Source organism: Dasypus novemcinctus, chromosome 1 (assembly GCF_030445035.2).
Source record: "Dasypus novemcinctus isolate mDasNov1 chromosome 1, mDasNov1.1.hap2, whole genome shotgun sequence".
Lineage (NCBI taxonomy): Eukaryota > Metazoa > Chordata > Mammalia > Cingulata > Dasypodidae > Dasypus > Dasypus novemcinctus.
In genome coordinates this window covers 136881707-136903928 of record NC_080673.1, presented here as the reverse complement: position 1 = coordinate 136903928, position 22222 = coordinate 136881707, and the positions used below count along the sequence as shown (strand labels likewise).

The following is a 22222-nucleotide window of genomic DNA, read 5'->3' as shown; positions in this document are numbered from 1 at the left end:
CACTAGCAATTAGGGAAATGAAAATCAAGATACAATGAGATATAATTTCACACCTGTTAGAATGGCCACTATCAAAACGTCAGAAAACTCTAAATATTGGAGAGGAAGTGAAGAGAAGGAATGCTTACTCAATGTTGGTAGAAATGTAAGAAGGTACAGTCACTTTGGAGGACTGTTTTGACAGTTCCTAAGGAAGTTGAATATAGACTTGCCATGGGACCAAGCAATACCATTGCTAGTTATGTACCCCAAAGATCTGAGAGCAGTGACACAAATAGACATTTGTACATTGATGTTCATGGTGGTGTTATTCACAATAGTCAAAAGTTGGAAACAACCCAGTTGTCCATTAACTGATGAATGGATAAACAAATTGTGGTATATGCACATGATGGAATATTATACAGTGGTAAGAAGAAATGGAGTTGTGAAGCATATGACAACCTGCATGAAACTGGAGGACATTATTTTGAGTGAAGCAAGCTAAACCCAAAGGGACAAATGTATGTGATTGCACTATTATGAACTAAATATATTACGTTAAATCATAGAATTAATAATTATAATATAGGTCACCAGAAAATAAAATGAATGGAAAAGTGGTGGCTAATCTGTGCAGAATTGCTTTGGTTGTTTTTAAATCTTTGGAAATGAATGAAAATGGTGAGAGCACTTCCTGCTGTTTGTGACTACCAGAGCTATTATATTGTTAAAAGAGAAAGCCTAAGGACATTTATATTACTAGAAGGATAGCTAAAAAATGTAATTTGGGACTGTATAACATAGTGAAATCTCATATAAAATAAGAATATGGGTGGTATTGCATATATAAGACGGTTTTCTCAAATGTAAAATTAGAAAGAAACAGAAAAACAGCTATGTATGACAGGAGAAGCATAAAGAGATCAAGAGGTGATGAGCTTTGTTTGTTTGGTTGGTTGTTTTTGGTTTCTTTAGTATTGTTACTGTTGCTGGAATAATAAAGATGCTCTAAGAATGATTCAAGTGATGAATGCACAACTATGTGATTGTACTGAATACCACTGAGCATATACTTTGGAGGGATTTATGCTTTATTAATATTTATCAATAAAATCGATTTGTTTTAAAAAAACTATAAAAGAAAATGGCTAGACAGTTCACAAAATTCTAAAGGAATATTCCAAGACAGACGTCTATGAGTAATATTTACAAGGTTCCGAAGGAGATAAAGTGAGAATTAGGGAAACGGACTTTGGCCCAGTGGTTAGGGCGTCCGTCTACCACATGGGGGGTCCGCGGTTCATACCCCGGGCCTCCTTGACCCGTGTGGAGCTGGCCATGCGCAGTGCTGATGCACGCAAGGAGTGCCGCCCCATGCAGGGGTGTCCCCCGCGTGGGGGAGCCCCATGCGCAAGGAGTGCGCCCCTGAGGAGAGCCGCCCAGCTCGAAGGAGGGAGCAGCCTGCCGAGCAATGGCGCCACCCACACTTCCCGTGCCGCTGACACAACAGAAGCCGACAAAAAAACAAGATGCAGCAAAAAGACACAGAAAACAGACAACCAGGGAAGGGGAGGGGAATTAAATAAATAAAAATAAATCTTTAAAAAAAAAGTGAGAATTATATTATACTGAGTGGTTATTTTCACGTAAACACAGCAAACAAGCATTAGTAAACATCATCACAGAAAATTGAAATACATGACTCTTAAACAAAACTATATAAAATACTAAGAAAGGAAATCAATCTAAATATAATTTGGCATAAAGAATCTCTAATTGTAACAATGATGGTAAACATCAAATCCATTCCAATACAGCAAAAAGACTTAACAAATGTAAGATTAATAAATATAATTTACTAACAATTTAAAATGGCCATATTAGCAATTAGAAATTATGAATTATATTACTTCTATAGCATTGATTTAGATGATAATGGCTAAATATAAAATGCATAAGTAAAAATAATGACCCAAATATTACATTAATCTACCATATTAATTCTCTTATTGAACTCTTTAAGAGAAGAAATTAAAAATAAGTATATGTTTCTCAATTTCAGTAAAGCTTATAGTTTCATTTGAGTTCATTTTTCAGTTCAATCAAATGATATTATTTATTTAAAGATCCACATACAGTACCAATAAATATTTATAAAATTATAAATCCATCTCCATCTACTTCTCTCCCCCTGTATTACATGTATAGTTAAGAATGGTTTACACTCAGAGTTATGATGATCATTTCAGATTAGCTAAACATAGGCAAACTATCATTTCTGTCCTTACTGAATGGTTTATAATATATAAATAAGAGTATATTTATTATATATATTATATATATATGTTTACAAAACTAAACAAATCTTTCTGGGAAAAACCTGAGAATTTATAACAGCCATAATATTAAATATTTATTTTTAAAATAATTCGACGGAATATCTGAGGTCTTCATTTTTATTTCATTTTCAGTAAAGCATTTAGTTTGTGAAACAAAACAAAAAAGTGATATTTATATTTGTCATACTATGGTGGTTACTTGAAAATGAACCATTTATAAAAATTACATTTTGCTTTTAAGAACAGACTGAAAAACTCTCGTTTGCATTGTTTATTCCTGCCAAGGAAAGCTCAGATCACACACCCAGGTTTTCCAAGGGTCACTGTCAGCATCTAAGGACAGTTTACCCTTGGGCAAGGCCTGAGGGATTGCAGGTGAGAAGCCAGTTGAACCAACAGAGCCCTGCCTGCTGCCGTCCAGTTTAGCCTCATGCTTTCACACACTCTCCTTCCGTGAGTTAGGAAGGTAGGGCTGAGGGGTGTGCAGACTCCTTGAGATGCTGCCCATTGCCTGGTTGGGGGATGTGGTTCCTGTTCCTCCAATTCTCTATCTATAGAACAACCATCTGTTTTCTAAGAATTACAGATATTTAATGCATCAGGTTTCTGAAGAAGCCTTCCCTGAAGAGTGTTTCTATGACTAGAGCACAAATCTGCAGCTTTAGGCTATGAGAAGGGTGCAGTGTGCCAGAGGCCTCGAGAAAAATCAAGGGGTCCTACTGGGCCTGACCCTCCTGGTTAAGCCAAGGCATTTTCCACTATGACGCTTAACACATATGTGGTGACCCTTTAGAAAGCAGGAATACTTACGAAGGTTCATTAATGACTGTTTTCAAAGCTCTGAGCAAATCTGCACTTGTCATTGTGTTGAAGTTCATGTCCACAGCTGCTCCTTTGGCCTTCACGTGAGCAATGTTAGCAGGCTGATCAGCAAACATAGGAATTCCCACAATAGGGACACCATGATAAATAGCTTCATAGAGCCCATTCATTCCTCCATGAGTGATAAAAGCTTTAGTTTTGGGATGACCTAGTTTGAGGGTTGGGTGAGAAGTGGGGGAGAATTTCATTATGATGTGTTAAAATAATTCAGAGACAGAAGGTGAATAAACAACAAGATTTATCTCTCAGGAAAGAAACATTTTCTATACAAGCTACGAACATGGCTTATTGCTAACACAGAAAATTGCAACCTAGGAAAAGAGTGACTTAATACCTTTGCATTGTCAGGGAAGGTTTTTTTGGAGAGAGGGTATCAGAACTGAGCCTGAGTCTTGAAGAGTAATGAGTCTGAACTGAAGAAACCCTGAAGCCAATCATAGGATGCATGAAGTTACAGAATTAGTGTAAAATTATTTTATTATATCTGTTTTAAAACAGGAAACAATATATGAAGCTTTACAATTATTAAATATATCTTGAATTTATTTGCCATTGAACAGTTCCTCAACTTGGCCCTCATGCAACTCTACAGCTGTTCTTCCCCATAGCCTTACCAAGAAGGTCATTCTGAGGTATCCACTCATAGAGCCGAGTATTGGCTCCTAATGTGTTTGGTTTCTTTCCTTGGTATCTCCATAAAACCTGTGGGAGAAAATGCATTTATTTTTACCTTAAAACACAAGATGGTGATATTTTAATGCTTTGTAAATCATTTAGAATGATTTACAATTCACATAATCATAGTTTTTGTCCTACTTCTGGTGATAGATGAGAGGGGGTCTGCAAAGGTTTCACTGCTGCAAACTAAGTGAAAAAAAAAATAGCATTGTTTGAAACCACTTTAAAAAAAAGGATTAGCAAAAGTCTATGAGGTATAGTATTATTATTTTGACAATTATAACTTAAAGGATTTGAATAGTGAGACTACAAGTGAAGAATGAAAAGAATAAGTTAGTGCTAGTTTAATAGAAGTATGAAGTTTGAAATTACTGCAGAAAATATGAACATTTGTGTAAATTCAAATCACTGGGCCCTACCCATGCTCATGTTTCAATTTTAGTGTTTTTTCATAAAATCACTTTGCCATTTATCATTTAAAAGCTTTAGGTAATGAGGTTATAAGAGGGAAATTTGAGAATGAGAAGTACGTTTTAATCAAGCAGAGTTGGGAGTTAAAATTTATTGTGGATAATAACTGCCATATAAATTTGTAATTTATGTCACTGGGACATCCTAATTCTCATGTTTGAAATTTAATGCTTTTCATAAATGTAATTTGCTTAATATTTTGTGTGTCTCTTATTTGGATGATTAGTTTACTTTCTGTCTCCTTTCCTTAGCCTCACCCTTTCACTCTGTTTCATTCAGCCCTTCTTTCTTTTGTTCCTCTCTCTTTTCTCTCTTTCTCTCCCTCTTTCTTTCTTCCCTTCCCTTGCCGCCTTTATAATCCTTTAAAAATATATTTTGAGTGAGCCTAAGAGGATGGATTTACTTTTATTCCATTGTTAAAAGAAATTTCTTGTCAGGATATGAAAATTTTGTTACAGCGTTTTTTTTTTTTACTCTTTGGGAAATCTGTTTGACTAAATTCAGATTAAATAATAAAAGAAAGTATAGATGTCCTAAAACCTTCATCTGTAGATATTTAAACACAAAACCAACGTTTTAACATACTCAAGTAGCATGAGTTTCATGTGCTTTTACAAAATATATAAATAAAAAGAGTCTTTGGTAATACTGCATATATATATAGACTGTTTTTACAAAATGTAAACACAAATAAACTAGAGAGATGGAAGCAGAACAGCTACCCATGGCAGGAGAATTATAGAGACTGAGAGGTGGTAAGCTTTTTGTTTGTCTGTTTTTTGTTTTATTATTATTATTGGAATAATGAAAATGCTCTAATAATGATTGAAGTGATGAATGCACAATATGTGATAATACCAAATACCACTGATTGTACACTTTGGATGGATTTATGCTTTATTAATATGCATCAATAAAACTGATTTGTTAAAACAAACAAAAAAGAACCCTTGAATATTTCAGGAAAATCAGTACCCAGAGTGTTTAAATCTAGAAAAGCATGACAGCAATATAAGATTAATTGAACATTATGAATAAGAAAATGTATATTGTTTGATGATAATATTAAGATTTTACATGAATTTTAACTGTAGAAATCTCTGTGCCAAAAAACTGAATGAATATAAACTGTTACTTCTAAGCTAACTACACTTCTCTAAGAAAGTCTGGAGGTATAGAATATATTCCAAGCATAATTCCTCTCCATTCTTAGTCATTTCAGCTTCCATTTCCCAGACCTTGGAGCTAAAATACTTCAGAACTTTTGGGAATAGTAAAATGAAACCTTATTTTCAAATACTGAAATTTTCACATGGGTCTAATGTGTTCATGTCTATTGTGTTTTTAAAAAATGACTACAGAAATACATTTCCCCAGTAATTCCAACGCTGAGTAGACAAATGGTCAAATGTTCCTTGGAAAACACAATTTTAATATTTCATGAATTTTGCTCAATGCTCTTGTACTAATAGTTATGCTAATTCTATAATGATTTCCCACATTCATCTCTAAGGAGCACCACTGACCAAACTCTCTTTCCAATCATTATAGTTGCTTGTGGTGACTTGTGGCTATATAGCCCAGTAAAACACATGGACATGAATCTATTGTAAGTAGAAACTTTTAATAAGGTTACTTCATTTATGGTGTGGCTAAACTGAATCAGGATGTGCCTTAATCCTTTTATGTAATCCCATTCTTTCAAAGCAGATTAAAATTCAGACACAAAGAGAGAAAAGCATCAGAAGAAGCTGGAAGGCAGTAGGACTCAGAGAACTAGGAGAAGCCCAATGTACATTGCTATATGACAGAAGCGCTAAGAACCAAGAATTGTCAACAGCTAGCTCTAGAATGCCAATTTCTGGGAGAAAACATCAATTGATAACTTTGTCATTTGGAATTCTAACATCAAAACTCTAAGCCAATAAATTCCTGTGGCTAATCCAAACATTACATGATTATTGTTTTTATAGCCAGGCACTAAAACAGTTTTTGGCAGCAGAGTAAGGTGTAGTTATTACAAATACCTAGTATGTGGAAACGGGTTTGGAGTTGGGTAATGGTAAAGGCTGTGAAAATTGTGAATTTTGAGGTTTAATAGAAAAAGCCTAGAATGCTTTGACAAAACTATCGATAGAAATATGGATGCAAAGGATACTTCCGATGAGATCTTAGAAAGAGAAGATGAAAGTGTCATTGAAATTGGAAGAAAGGTGACCCTTTTTAAGAATATAAAATGATATCCAGGAAAATAAATGGTTGAATGAACCTTCTGAGGTATCTGGGCAAGGGCAGAGGCAATGAGATTGGCCTTATCTTCTGGGAAATTTTTGATCATTGAGCCCATAGAAAATATCACAACACCATCTTCACCAGAGCTCTGGACAAATTCTTCCATTTCCTGAAGAGAAAAACAAGTCTGTATTATAAAGGTACAACATCAAAGGAAAAAAAATAATGTTCACCTTCATTTCTTAATTGGAAAGTCAACCAAAGTATAAAAACTATTTTAGAAAGGCTCTACTAAAAGTAGAAATATTTAATTTCTTAAGGAATAAACATATCTATAATACTTATGGCTTAAATATATAATCAATAATTACCAGGAAAAGCATTAAATCAAATCATTATACGTATCAATAGGTGATAAGGGGGTAACTCTTTTCCACATTGGTGAATGCAATTATCACCTAGGTTTAAATTTACTTATCAAACAAGTTGCTTTTATTTTATTTTTATTTTTCTGATTTTTGTTTCTTTTTTTTTAAGCAATAGGATTATTTCTTTTTCTTTCTTTCTTTATTTTTATAATATTACATTTAAAAAATATGAGGTCCCCATATACTCCCACTTCTCCCCCCATAACAACAATATTCTCCATCATCATGAGACATTCATGGCATTTGGTGAATACATCTCTGAGCACCACTGCACCTCATGGTCAATGGTCCACATCATAGTCCACACTCTCCCACAGTCCACCCAGTGGGCCATGGGAGGACATACAATGTCCGGTAACTGTCCCTGCAGCACCACTCAGTACAACTCCAAGTCCCAAAAACGCCCCCACATCTCATCTCTTCCTCCCACTCCCTACCCCTAGCAGCCACCATGGCCACTTTCTCCACACCAATGCCTCATTTTCTTTGATTACTAATCACAATAATTCATGAATAGAATATCAGTAAATCCACTCTAATCCATTCTCTATTCCTCCATCCTGTGGACCTTAGAATGGTCGTGTCTACTCCACATCTATATCAAGAGGGGGCTTAGATTTCACATGGATGCTGAATGCAATTCTCCTGCTTTCAGTTGTAGGCAGTCTTAGCTCCCTGGTGTGGTGGTTGACCTTATTCACCTCCCTGTTAGATGAGTGGGGTAAATCCAATAAACCAGAGTGTAGGAGTTGCAAGTCTGTTGAGGCTCAGGGCCTGGCTATCACATGGTCAGTCCAGAGATTCAGGTCCCCTGGGTATACACTAAACCCCAGCACCAACTACAGATCTGGTAAAAGAAACAGGAGAGACTTGTGGACAAAGGCCACATCTGAGTCCAGCTCCATCACACAGAAACACAAACTCCAAAGTAGGGACAATTGAATGGCACTGAACTCCATCTGCCATGACCATAGAACCTGTGGGTCTCTGTAGCCCTCAGAAGAACCAATACCTGGGGTTGTATCTACTTTATCTGTCTCTGGGACTCTGCTGAGGTGTGCATAAGGGCAACCCCTCTGATAACCTTCCAGCTCTTTTTGGAGACTCATAGCCATATAAACTCATTTGTCCTTTCCATTTCCCCCTTTTATTCAGGTCAAAAAGCATTTTTAACTCCTGGTATTATGTGTAGACTGAGATATTCTGGTGGTCCGAGTTGAACCTTTTATTCAAGGTCATTTTCTAGTTACGTCATCAGCTGGTACTTGGTAGTAATCCCTCAGTGCCAAGGAGGCTCACCCCCGGGAGTCATGTCCCATGCTGGGGGGAAGGCAACACATTTACATGCTGAGTTTGGCTTCGAGACTGGCCACATTTGAGCAACATGGAGGCTTTCAGGAGGTAACTCTTAGGCACCCTGCAGCTCTAGGCCTTGTTCTTATTTCAGGTGCACAGGCTCATAAGCATAGTCATTAGTATCAAGAGCTCATTGTTGGACTTTCATTCTTTTTTGGTCTTTGCCATTGGACTTGGGGGATTGTTGCTGTTCCTTTAGGGACTGTGATAGAGCTCTCCTGGCTAGGAACTCAGCACTCCCTCAGTTGTTGTTTTTAATTGTAACCACTATGAATATATCCAAACATTTTTATGTACCCTGGATATATGCCCTGTAGGACTCCCTGCCAACTATGTGTCCCTTGTCAATAACATCCCACACCAGTATTCCTCTCCTGCCATTGTTGATCCAAAACTTCTTCAAAAGTGAAGCTCGATATATTGCCAGGTTCCATTAATAGTAAAATGGGATATAGTGATGAGTTTAAAGGTGAGATATAGAATACATATTAATTTACAAAAATTAAGGTAAAAATAGATTGGGGTATCAAAAAATTTAAAAATGCAAAAGCTTTGTTTTTGATATTTTGCCTTCCATCACTGCAATAAGTGTTGCCCTGTATGCAAATTGGCAAGGCAACTACTTCCATCTTTTCTTCAGTGTCTACCTATCTTTATCTTTTTTTTCTAATTATTAAGCTTATCTTCATGAAAATTTTAGATCACAGTAATTCATATATACAATATACAGTACTCCCACATATCCATCATAACACCTTTTCCCTTCCACAGCAGTAATCTTTTTACATATTCATGTTATATTTACTGAAACTGATGTACAGATTGAGACAATATTGAGACAATAGCTATTGAGACAATAGCTTTCAAATAAAGTAACATTTGGGTTTACATTGTGGTTTATATTTTAGACTATACAATTTTCTAAATTTTTAGTTATGTTATGTTTTACATTATGATTTATTTTAGCCTATCAGCCCCTATATATTTTTGGTGTAATTTAACATGTCTTATATCCATCCTTGCCTGCACTTGCAGAACACTTCTATTGTCCACATAGTTACATTGGTTCCATCTATTCAATATCTCTTTCCCCCTGCCCTTAGGGCCCACAGTGACAGTCAATCTTCATTGCTTGAAGGGCCATTTTCAGAGATACTTGCAACAGTGTTGAGGGCTTGACATGCTCAACTGCCCTAATGCACTGGGAGCCACCATTTTTCTCGAGAGATACAATTCCCTCTATTTGAGAACATCAGTCCTCCCCAGGATGTGGGTATACCTTCACTCTTATTATATGGGTCTCTATCGAATGATATAACTCACTATGGCAAATTGAGCATTCACATACTCCCTAGGAGCCTGCCCTGTGTTGGATTATCCCCTTTAAGCATCTTAAATAGGTAACCTTCCTGATTATATTTTTGAAAAAGTTTTCTCAGCATTATACTCTCAACCAAATACCTGACACTCTCCTATGTTCATATGTTGCCCCACCCTCCCCCCAATTTCTTGGGCAATATTACCCATCCTCCTATCCCTAGCCCCCCTCAAGCTCACAAAGCCCAACCCAAAGGTAACCCTATACCCCCATTTTATCCCTTCCTTGTACAAATACTTATCTCCAGATTATCATAGATTTCACCCATGTAGGTGTCAGCATATATCCTTCCTTTACTCCCCATTTTCCTTTAAGCCTATCATCCAGTCTCTAGCTCTCTGAGGCAGCTTGGTTTATTTATGTCATATAATTAGGTCATGTAGTATTTGTCCTTCAATGCCTGGGTTGCTTCACTCAACAAAAGGTTCTCAAGATTCATCCATGTTATCACGTGTGTTTGTAATGTATTTGTTCTTAAAGCTGAGTAGTATTCCATTGTATGTATGTTTAAATCTTTTTCCCATTTTTAAATGGGTTGTTTGCCTTTTTATTTTCAAGATATAGGAGTTCTTTATATATGCAGGATATAAGTCTCCTATCAGAGATATGGTTACCAAATATTTTCTCCCATTGTGTAGGCTCTCTTTTCACTTTCTTGACAAGCCCCTTTGAGGTGCAGAAGGCTTTAATTTTGAGGAAATCCTATTTATCTATTTGTTCTTTTACTGCTCATGCTTTGGTGTGAATTTCCTGAAGCCATTTCCTATTACAAGGTCTTGTATATGCATCCCTACACTGCTTTCCAAAGTCTTTATGGTCTTGGCTCTTATATTTAGGTCTTTGATCCATCTTGAGTTGATTTTTGTATAAGGTGTGAGATGGTAATCCTCTTTCATTCTTTTACATATGGATATCCAGTTCTCAAGGCACCATTTGTTGAAGAGGCCATTCTCTCCCAGTTGAGAGAGTTTGGTGGCTTTATCAAATATTATATGACTATATATATGAGGGATCTATATCAGAACTCTCAGTTTGGTTCCATCTGTGTGTCTATCCTTGTGCCAATACCATGCTGTTTTCACTACTGTAGCTTTGTAGTATGTTTTGAAGTCAGGTAGTGTGATTCCTCTAATTTTGTTTCTCTTTTTCAATATGTCTTTGGCTATTCAGGGCCTCTTTCCTTTCCAGATAAATTTCATAGCTAGTTTTTCTAGTTTTTTGTTGTTTCTAGTTGCTGTACTTTGTCAAATGCTTTTCCTGCATCTATAGATAGAATCATGTGATTTTTTTTTCCTTCCATCTGTTTATATGGTGTATTACATTGATTGATTTTCTTATGTTGAACCATCCTTGCATACACAGAATGAATCTCACTTGGTCATGGTGTATAATTCATTTAATGTGTTGGATACGATTAGCAAGTATTTTGTTGAGGATTTTTGCGTCTAGGTTCATTAGAGAAATTGGTCTGTAATTTTCCCTTCATGTGGTGTTTTTGTTTGGCTTTGGCACTAGGGTAATGTTGGCATCATAGAATGAATTAGGTAATGTTCCTTTTGTTTCAATTTTTTGGAGGAGATTCAGCAAGATTGGTGTTCTTTCCATAATGTTTTGTAGAATTCACCTGTGAAGCCATTTGGCCCTGAGCTCTTCTTAGTTGGGGGTTTTTAATGACTGATTCTATCTCTTTACTTGTGATTGGTTTGTTGAGATCATCAATTTCTTCTTTCATCAATATAGGCTTCTCATGTGTTTCTAGAAATTTGTCCATTTCCTCTGAATTGTCATTTTTGTTGGAATATAGTTTTTCAAAGTATCCTCTTATGATAGTCTTTATTTCTGTGGGGTCAGTGGTGACATTTCCTTTCTCATTTCCTATTTTGTGTATTTGCATCTTTTCTCTTTTTTTCTTTGTTAGTCTAGCTAAGGGTTTGTCAATTTTATTGATCTTCTCAAAGAACCAGCTCTTGGTTTTGTTTATCTTTTCAAGTGCTTTCTTATTTTCTATTTCATTTAGTTCTGCTCTTATCTTTGTTATTTCTTTCTTTTTTCCTCCTGTGGGGTTACTTTGTTGTTTTTTTAATAATTCCTCCAAGTGTGCAGTTAGTTCTTTAATTTTTGCTCTTTCTTCTTTTTTGATGTATGTACTTATGGCTATAAATTTCCCTCTCAGTACTGCTTTTGCTGAATCTCATAAGTTTTGGTATGTTGTGTTATCATTTTCATTAGTTTCAAGGTAGTTATTAATTTCTTTTGAGATTTCCTCTTTGACTCACTGTTTTTCTATGAGTGTGTCATTTAACTTCCATATCTTGGTGTGAAATCTGGGTCTCTGGCCCTTGCAGATTTCCAGCTTCACTCCACTGTGGTCAGAGATATTATTTTGTATGATTTCAATCTTTCTGAATTCATTGTGCCTTTCTTTGTGGCCTAGCCTATGGTCTATTTTGGAGAATGATCCATGTGCACTTGAGAAAAATGTATATCCTGCTATATTTGGGTGTAATGATCTGTATATGTCTATTAGATCCAGCTTCTCTAATATACTGTTCAAAGTTTTTGTTTCTTTATTGATTCTCTTTTGAGATGTTCTTTCCAAAGTTGATGGTGGTGTATTAAAGTCTCCCACTATAATTGTACAGGCATCTATTCTTTCACTTAGTTATTCCAGTGTTTGCCTCATGTATTTGGAGGCGCCCTTGTTAGGAGCATAAATATTTATGATTGTTCGTTCTTCTTGAAAGATTATCCCTTTCACTACTATGTAGTATCCATCTTTGTCTCTCACAATTGTTTCACATTTAAAGTCTATTTTGTCTGATATTAATATAGCTACTCCTGCCTTTTTTGGTTATTGTTTGCTTGTAAGATTGTTTTCCAGCCATTCACTTTCAACCTCCATGAATCTCTGGGTCTAAGATGTGTTTCTTGCAGACAACATATAGATGGGTCATATTTCCTTATCCAATCTTCCAGTCTGAATCTTTTGACAGGTGAGTTTAATCCATTGACATTCAGTTTTATTACTTTCAAGGAATTATTTATGTTAACCATATTTTGTTTGGACTTGTGGTTGTCATATTTTGTTTGTTTGCTTTTTCCTTCTCTTTTTGTCTTTTCTGTTGCTCTTACACTCTCCTCCAACTCTGCCTCTCCTGTTTTTTTCTCTCTTCCTGCAGAACTCCTTTTAGTATTTCTCAATGGGTAGGGTTCTTGTTGGCATACTCTTTTAATTTTTGTTTATTTGTGAATATTTTGAACTCTCCATCATTTTTTAATCCTAACTTAGCTGGGTGAGTATTCTTGGTTGGAATTTTTTTTCTTTTAGTAGCTTGACTATATCATACCACTGCCTTCTTGCCTCCATGGTTTCAGATGAGAAGTCAGCAATTTAATCTTATGGAGCCTCCCTTGTATGTGACGGTTCTCTTTTCTCTTGCTGCTTTTAGAATTTTCTCTTTATCTTGAGAATTGGAAAATTTGACAAGTATATGTCTTGGGGTGGGTCTGTTGGGATTTATGGAGTTTGGGGTGCGTTGTGCTTCCCGGATATGTACGTCCATCTCTTTCAGTAGATTTGGGAAGTTTTCAGCCATTATTTCCTCCAATACCCCTTTTGTCCCCTTTCCTTTCTCTTCTCCTTCTGGGATGCCTATAATATATATGTTTGTGCATTTTGCATTGCCATTCAGGTCCCTAAGTCCTAGCTGGATTTTTGCTATCTTTTTGTCGATCTGTTCTACTATCTGTTTGATTTCAGATGTACTGTCTTCCACATCACTAATTCTCTCCTCTGCCTCTTCTAATCTGCTGCTATTTGCTGAGAGTGTATTTTTGATTTCTTGAACTGTGGCGTTCATCACCATCATATCTGTTATCTTTTTGCATATGTCTGCAATTTCCTCCAAGTGATATTGCAGACTCAATGTGTGTGTGTCTCTGAAGCATGGGCCACCAGGCTTTAGGGGACACAGACCTGGGAACCATGCATCCATTTAACAGGGAGCCTGGGAGCACCACAGCACAACACAGCCTTCAGGGATCCCCACAGCTGGGCGCCAGCTGTAGGGGGAAGGGCCCAACCTGCAACCTCTGACTGCCATGTCAGAAACCCAAAATTCCACCTCTCATAAGAATCTTTTCTATCACTGTCTCACCAAATCAACATCCAGACACTCCCTGCCCTGCAAGCCCTTGAAACAGCCTGCTCAGGGTTTGAGAACACCCCACACAACAAAGATCCCAGGGATCGCCATGGCCTGGCTGCCAGCCCTAGGGGGAGGGGCTCCACACAGAACCTCTGATCTCCGTGTCAGAAACCCCAAATTCCACCTCTTGCAAGAATCTCCTCCATCACTGTCTCACCAAATCGACTTCCAGACACTCTGCAAGCCCCCAAAACAGCCCGCTCAGGACTTTGGAACTCCCCAGCACTTCAAAGCCTTCAGGAATCTCCGTCCCCAGGCTGCCAGCCCCAGGGGAAGGGTCCCGCCCACAGCCTCAACCTCCATGAAAGAGACCCAAAATTCTACCTCTTGCAAGAATCTCCTCTGTCACTGTCCCACTAAATTGGCGTCCAGACACCTCCTGCCCTGCAAGCACCCAAAACAGCCTGGTCCAGCAGGACTCCAACCCTACTCAGCCGCTTCTTTGCAGAAGAGATTATGAGGTGCACTCATTCAAATGCCATCTTGCCCCACCTTCCCAGTTGCTTTTAAACTTGTAAAAATATTACTTGGAAGCAAGCCCAAGGATGGGTCCTGAAGTGGGCTTCTGAAATTATTAGCCAACTATTCTTCATCAAATAAATTATTACAAAATTGTTCATTCCTCCTTTCAGATGGAGTTTCAGTATTATGTGTTTTCCAACTTATACTTTCTCTTAGTCAGGCTAAGAAGAAATTTGTTAGCAATGGAACATTTAATAACATTTTCAAAGAGTATAAAATGATTAATGTTGCTATAGCTGCTATAGCATGAAAAAATATTACGAGACAGTGCTTTTTTGCCCTCCTGATCTAAAAATCTCCCATCTGAGTGGAAAACTGGCTTCATGCTTTAATTTGAGTCTTATTCCAGAATTGACATGTAATTTCCTATGGCATCACTTAATGTTTCAAAGTTTGGCACTTCAGCTTCTGGGTTTGGAGTCATTCACATTATAATCTATGTGACTGGTATCCTCTAGAAATGTGCCTACATTCCCTATGCAACTGTAGCACCTCTGGAATTGCCATGTTTCTCTATTAACATATATTAAAATAATTAGGGGATTAAAAAATATAAAGGTGAAAGTAGAGTGCCATTTCTCAGCTTGGTTAATGTTAGAGGAACATCTCTGAAGTTTCAGAAATTGTCGTTTTAACTATTTTGATTCATCTATCCCCCAAAAAATGTGTGTATTTGTGTGTGTGTGTGTTTGCATACAAATGAATATAAAAACATACATATGTGTCATTTGAATTTTAGAACTGCTTTCACTATATCCCAGTGTTATTTTTATTTTGTGTATTCATTGACTGACATAAATCATACAGAAGAATTATAAACCATGTATGACAGTTTGAAGTTTTGTGAATCTTAGAGAAGATCACATTCTTTGAATGAATTCATTCCTGTGGGTGTAGGACACTTTGATTGACTTTGATTAAGTTAAGGGAACTTTTGGTTAGATCACCTTTTGATTACATTCCTAGGACCTTTGATTGAATTACATCAGTGAGGTGTGACTCAGTTAGGTCTCCACCATCTTCTAAAGTCTTATATAAAATGAGAACTGAAAACAGAAACATGTAGAGAGAAAGACACCTGCCATTTTACCCTGCCATGTGAGAGAGCACTAGAGAAGCCCTAAAAGACTGAGAGAGAGGCTGGGGGCTGGAATCAGTGGTGCACAGAAGCAAGGAAAGAGGCCTCTGAGAAGGCAGTCTCATAGAGCAGCCCAAGACTGAAGACATGAGCCCTGCCATATGATTTTTAGCACACATCTGAGTTCAGGGAGGAAGCTTCCTGGTGGAGAAGGCAGAGACCAGCATGTCTGCCATTGTGTCTTGCCATATGGCAGGCGTCCAGGATGAGCAGTAGCTGACTCTGGTGAGGCAGCATCTCTGATACCCTGATTTGGACATTTTCACAGCCTCAGAACTGTAAGATCTTACCTAAAATATATTCCAACTATAAAAGCCAACCCATTTCTGTTATTTTGCTTCCAACAATGGTAGCAAATTAAAACACCTTCACTGGTATTCAGACTGCCCAAACTTCTATATTAATATGTAAATTAAATTTGAAAGGGTATAATTTTCTCCCTTTTGCTTCACTTATCTGATATGCTTTTGTGGAATCATGAAATCTCTGTGATGTGATCATATATATGGGGGTGGGTGAGTGAGTTGGGATATTGAAGGAGAGAAGCATCATAGTTTGGAAAGAGAGATGATCTGGAGAGCCATGGATAATGTCACATCTCCTGTATGTCCAGTTGGGTAGTGGTTTATTGTGTCCTCTAATGCCAACTCTCAGTAGAGCTTGGTTTGCAGCTATAGCTTCTCTGGTAAGAAAAGGATATTCAGAATCCTGAAATGATATCAATATGCATCTGATCATATAAAGAACTAAGGGACTTTCCATTTACCTTGATACATTCCTAAAGAGATTTCCCACCATCCAATTATTAGGATCTTTATTCTTACTACCTATTGATAATTACAGTATTCTTATCCTGCTTTTTTTTTTCTCTTTTTGATTCTCAATGCTGTTGCCTTCCAACATTCCTGGCACTTTACACATATATTTTGTTGTATGGTATATAATTTCCTTTGCACTACAAAAAAGTAGCTCTGATAAAGAACCAATCCAACATTTGGCTCTTTCACTTCTATCACTTTTACTTTTATGCTGATGAATCTCAATCTAGTTCTACGGTCCTCTTCAAAAGATTTCTAGAAAGTCTACCTGAAAATTGTTTTGTTCCCCTACAGTAACTGAGTCCATAATGAACTCATCATCCTCAACTCAAACAACTTTTTCCATAAGCATTTCCTATCTCAGTAAAATTCACCAGAATCCAAATAAACCTCCCCTATGGAAATTGAGGAGTCCATGTGGAAACCATATCTACCCTCAATACTTACTTCCTCTTACTCACCAAATCTGTGGATCTAACCCAAAGTTCTTGTGAAAGCACTTTCATTTCTTTCCTATCATGGTAAATACCCTTGTTCAGAATTCTGTCATGCTTGTTAGTCTCCTGGTGATTTCTGTGCATGTAGGTTCATAGACTTCCATTTGAATGCCTGAGTATAAGCCATAAGGACGTTTTTATGGAGTGTCCATGTCATTCTACTGACTAACATTTCAATGTAATGACTAACATATGTAATATTACTCATAATAGCAGCTGTGACCTGGAAAATAGAACCAAATGGCAATCCAAAGTTACACGTGTCTGCAATAAAGGCAGTGATCTTTAAAAGAAAATAAGGATTGGGAAGCAGATGCAGCTTAAGCAATTGGTCTCCCATCTACCATAAGGAGGGTCTCGGGTTTGATTCCCAGGGCCTCTTGGTGAAAAGCAAGCTGATCTGTGTGGCTGGCCCACCCAGTGCAGAGATCTGGCACAATATGACACAACAAAAAGAAACACAGAGAGACACAATAAACCAGGGAACTAAGTTGGCTCAAAGGATTGAGTGCCTCTCTCCCATATCAGAAGGCTCCAGGATTGGTTCCCAGTGCCTCCTAAAGATAAATTGAGAAGAGAAGACAAGCAGACATAGAAGAACATGCAGTGAATGGACATGTGGAGCAGACAGCGATCACAAGTGACCAGGGTGGGGGTGGAGGGAGGAAGGAAGGAAGGAGAAAATAAGGATCAAGTATAGCATTATAAGGTTTATAAAATTCTCCAATTCATTAGATATACTTTAGGTAAGGGTTTGGCAGGTTTACAGTGCAATCCCCCAACAAATTCAAAATTAGGTAAGTATGGATGAGGATGTTGAAAATCCCAGTATGTTCGGATTAGCCACATTTCAGCTTTCCCCATAGTCTCACATAATGTAGTGGGTCTTCCTAGAATAAATGACAAATGGTGGATTGAAGAATTACCATAGGAGATAAATGGGAACAATTGTACCACTACTTTTGTCATAAACTATGAAAGGAAAATAAAGATAGAAGTTCAGGGGTTCTTGATATAAAAAGCAAGGGTGTGTTAGAGCTCTACTGAGGAAACTATTAAAGGAGAAATGTAAATAAGTAAGAAATAAAGATAGAAAATGATGAAAAGAAAGAAAATAGGAAAGAAGGATGGAGGAGGGAGGACAGGATGGTGGAAGAAATAGAGAAAGAGGTATATGGAGAAGAAGAGAAGACAGGAGAAAGAGAAGGAGGGAGGATGGAATTTTGGGTAAAAAGAATAGCTATATGTAAGTGTACTATCATCACAATAAATTCAATTAAACTTTAACTACAATGCCAAGATATTGGTGGATTTATTACTTTAAAAAAAAAAACCTTTGACTAATTTACAGATGATAGATTAACCACAACATATCTTTACCAAATCAACTCTCAGTAGTTTCCAATCCCAGTTAAGAATATACTCTGCCTCATATGTTTGAAAGATTCCACCTAACAGTCTCATCTTATTCCATCATTTCTATTGAAGGGTATTTTCTTAATAACAAATTCCTGCATAATTCACATCCACGCTGACTCCCTTTTCAAATTTACATTACACATGAACACTCTCTTATCACATGCTTACTTTATTTTGTCTTCAAATGATGTTTTTAAAGGGGGGACATATTCTAGTTATCATTCTTAGGAATTAAGAAAATAACTACATTTACAAATTACCAGTTAAATAGTTTCAGTATGTAGGAAACATTTCATATAATTGAGAGAAAGAAAAGAAAAACTCAGTTGGTTGTCACATAAATGCCAGAAGGGACAGCATCTTTTTAGTGTTGTCACATTTTAGAGTTTGGAGTTATGCCTGAGGTCATACAGTCCAATAGTGTAGAATAATGAAGAATCTTTGCCCAAGGACACTAAGATCAAGATTGTTAGAGTTTGGATGAGAATCCAATTTCACATTTCAGAGTCAATGTGTTTATATCCTTAATATATCTTGATCTACGTATCTGATAACCAACTGTGATTATCAATCTCCTGGTGATTTTGATATGTATGACATTTAGATTGTATTTTAAGAAAGTTTGAGTTAAAATCATTATCCATATTATTGTATTAAAATCAGCCATCCATAATGAAAATTATGAAGGGGATCAAAATAAGAGAGAATAAATTTGAAGAGTATCTGAAAGTTGGTAACTAAATAAATAAGACTTATTTGGAATGGTACTCTATGCAACAAGAATACCAAATTAAAATTGACCATTACACTTTTCCCTTGAATTATATTTTTTGCATATACTTTTAACTATAAAACCAATAGTTAATTATATAAATTAAATTTGAGCTATCAAGTAAATACTGTTATTAATAATCCATTACTTTAAACCTACACAGTGAGTAACATGAGATGGCTTTTAACTGAAAGAAATTCCTAGAGCAGTGTCAATGCATGACAGAATTCCTTACTGTAGGAAGTCAGACTGAAAAGAAATTCAGTGGGTTACAATTTTCAATCTCTCAGAGGTAATTCATATTCCCTTTCTGGATAACTAGTAAAAACTCTCCTAGTCACCCTAAACTTTTAAGGTATTTTCAAAGCCCTGTGACTAAACTAATATGTACAATATTTTATTGCACTTTAAAGAAGGCTATTGCTTAATATGCACTTCTCTAAGCTTCTCTCTGTCCAGAATACAAATGTCCTTTCCTAACCTTATGGGCAAAACTATACTTCAAGTGATACCACAGTAACATATTCAGTTTCTGGTTACCTGGATGACTTTAAAAGAGGAAATTCCTATCTTAATTTGAATATCTACATCAAGAGGAATAAGCTACTGTGCAGGTTAAAACATGGTATCTGTTTTCTCTTTTTCACTGCAGCTTGTACTGCAAAGTTAAGTAGTTTAATTTAGGTAGGAAATGATGATAGCTCTAACCAGGATACATTTTGATGACATAGCTGATAGGATTTTATAGCAAATTGTGTGTGGAGTAGGAGAAAAAGAGTCAGATACATATTGATGCTTGTACTTTTCATTTGAGTAACTAAAACTGAATTTCTATTAAATCAAATGGAGGGAGCAGATGTAGCTTGAGTGGTTGAGTGCCTGCTTCCCACATGGGAGATCCTAGGTTTGGTTCCTGGTTCCTCCTAAAAAAAATGAAAACAAACAACAAGCATAACAAACAAACAAAAAAACCAACAACTAGGGGGAACCAGTGTGGCTCTGTGGTTAGGCACTGGTTTCCCACATACAAGGTTCTGGGTTCCATCCTTGACCCCAGATAGCTCAAAAGAAAAAAAAAAAAAAAGCAAATGGAGAAGTTATCAGGAAGAAAATGTTTGGTGTAGGGTATGAGCTGGAGCTCAGGTTTAAGTAAGAAAATTTAGATTTGGAGAAAGCAGTTGGATTTATAAGGCTGCAGTGCAGGGGGAAAATTCACAAAGAAATGTAAATTTTGTAGTCTTCAACTCAAAATTTGTAATTAAGACCCTTTAATAGGATGAGATCACAAAATGGATGGGTATAAACCAAGAATATAAAGGTTTAAAAAGAAAATAGTGGGCCATTTCGAACTTTTATTTCTGTTTTTTAATATTTATTTTTTAATTGCCTTTTTAAAAAAGATACATAGAATCACAAAAAATGTTACATTAAAAAATATAAGAGGTTCCCATAAACCCCATATCCCACCCTCCCACTCCTCCCACATCAACAACCTCTTTCATTATTGTGACACATTCACTGCATTTGGTGAATACATTTTGAAGCATTGCTGCATCACATGGATTATAGTTTACATTATAGTTTACCCTCTCCCCCAGTCCATTCAGTGGGTTATGGCAGGGTATATAATATCCAGCATCTGACCCTGCAATATCATTTAAGACAACTCCAAGTCCAGAATCACATATCACATCTCTTCTTCCCTCTCCCTGCCCTCTGCAACTCCTGTGGCCACTTTCTCTGCATCAATGATACAATTTCTTCCATTGCTAGAGGCACAATAGTTCTATAGTAGAATACCAGTAAATCCACTTTAATCCATGTTTTATTCCTCCATCCTATGGACCCTGGGATTGTGACGTCCACTCCACCTCTATATTGAGAGGGGGCTTAGATCCCACATCACTGATGGATAGGATTCTCCTGCTTGCAGTTGTAGGTACTCTCGGTTCCCTGGTGTGGTGGTTGACCATCTTCATCTCCCTGTTAGGTGACCTGGGTAAGTCCAATGAACCGGAGAATAGGAGTTGCAACTTTGCTGAGGCTCAGGGCCCACCATTTCAAACTTAAAAAATTCATAAGCTTAAGTATAGTACATGTACCTAATGCATTCTATATTTTTCATATTATTAAGCAGTATGGTAAAGATGTAAGTAAACTCCAGGAATTTAAAAAAAATGCATTGATCTTGGTCACTAAACAGTAGACATAAATCTCTAATTGCCTAGTAAGTAGAATAAAAACACTCAAAAAAAAAAAAAAGGAAAATTCAAACAGTCATAAGGAACACAAAAATGAAGCAAAGAAAGTGAAAGAATCAGAGAAAAACAAAACATAAAATAATTGTAAAAGTGAAATTTATAAGTTAGCCAATTTAGGTAAACAGATTTTTTTAAAAACCTGGTAAATGACATTGAACTCACATTAGGTTAACACAAATTCAGGGACAAACTGTCCATAAAAAGCATGTCTAAATATTAGTGCCATGTTTAATTCCATACAGGTATAGGAAAAATATGGAAAAAGAAAAGAAAATGAAACAAAAATAGTATCATAAATGAAGAACAGAATAGAGGGTAGAAATAATTAAAAAAATAGACTATGAGCAACTGTTACAAATTAAATAGTTCTTTTCAAAATAAATTCAAATAGATAAAAATTCTCTGGTACAATCACAGGAAAAAATTAGATAGAAGAAAACTGAGTTATATTATGATAAAAGAGACCACATCTGATATATCAAGTCATAAAAATCTGAAATGATGTGACAATGTACCACATATATATGTACCTAAAAAAGGAAAATGTGAGTACGTTTATATTTTAAAAATTGCTTTCAAATCAATAAGCATTACCTGAACTAAAAAGTAACTAAAAATAATAAAATATTTTCAATTCACTAGGAAGATAATAGTTCTACTTGTGAATGCAGCTAACACCATAACTTTAATCCCTATAAAGCAAACAGTGACTCTGAAGGAAGAAATTTAACAATCCACCAATATATTTAGAGATTTTATTACAAATAGTTCAGAAACTGATATATACATATAAACCAGTAATAAAAAACTCAAAATTGTTATTATACAGACCATACTTCTC

General features: G+C 36.3%; 1 protein-coding gene across 1 annotated transcript in view; it reads right to left on the bottom strand.

The window, feature by feature from the left end:
• The window catches only part of LOC101439015 (UDP-glucuronosyltransferase 2A3-like), a 41529-nt gene that overhangs the window by 5619 nt on the left and 13688 nt on the right, over positions 1-22222 (bottom strand). Inside the window, 4 exon segments of the mRNA XM_012519275.2 lie at positions 3132-3351; positions 3818-3905; positions 6622-6753; positions 17671-17819. Of these exon segments, the coding sequence (XP_012374729.2) occupies positions 3132-3351; positions 3818-3905; positions 6622-6753; positions 17671-17819 (589 nt within the window).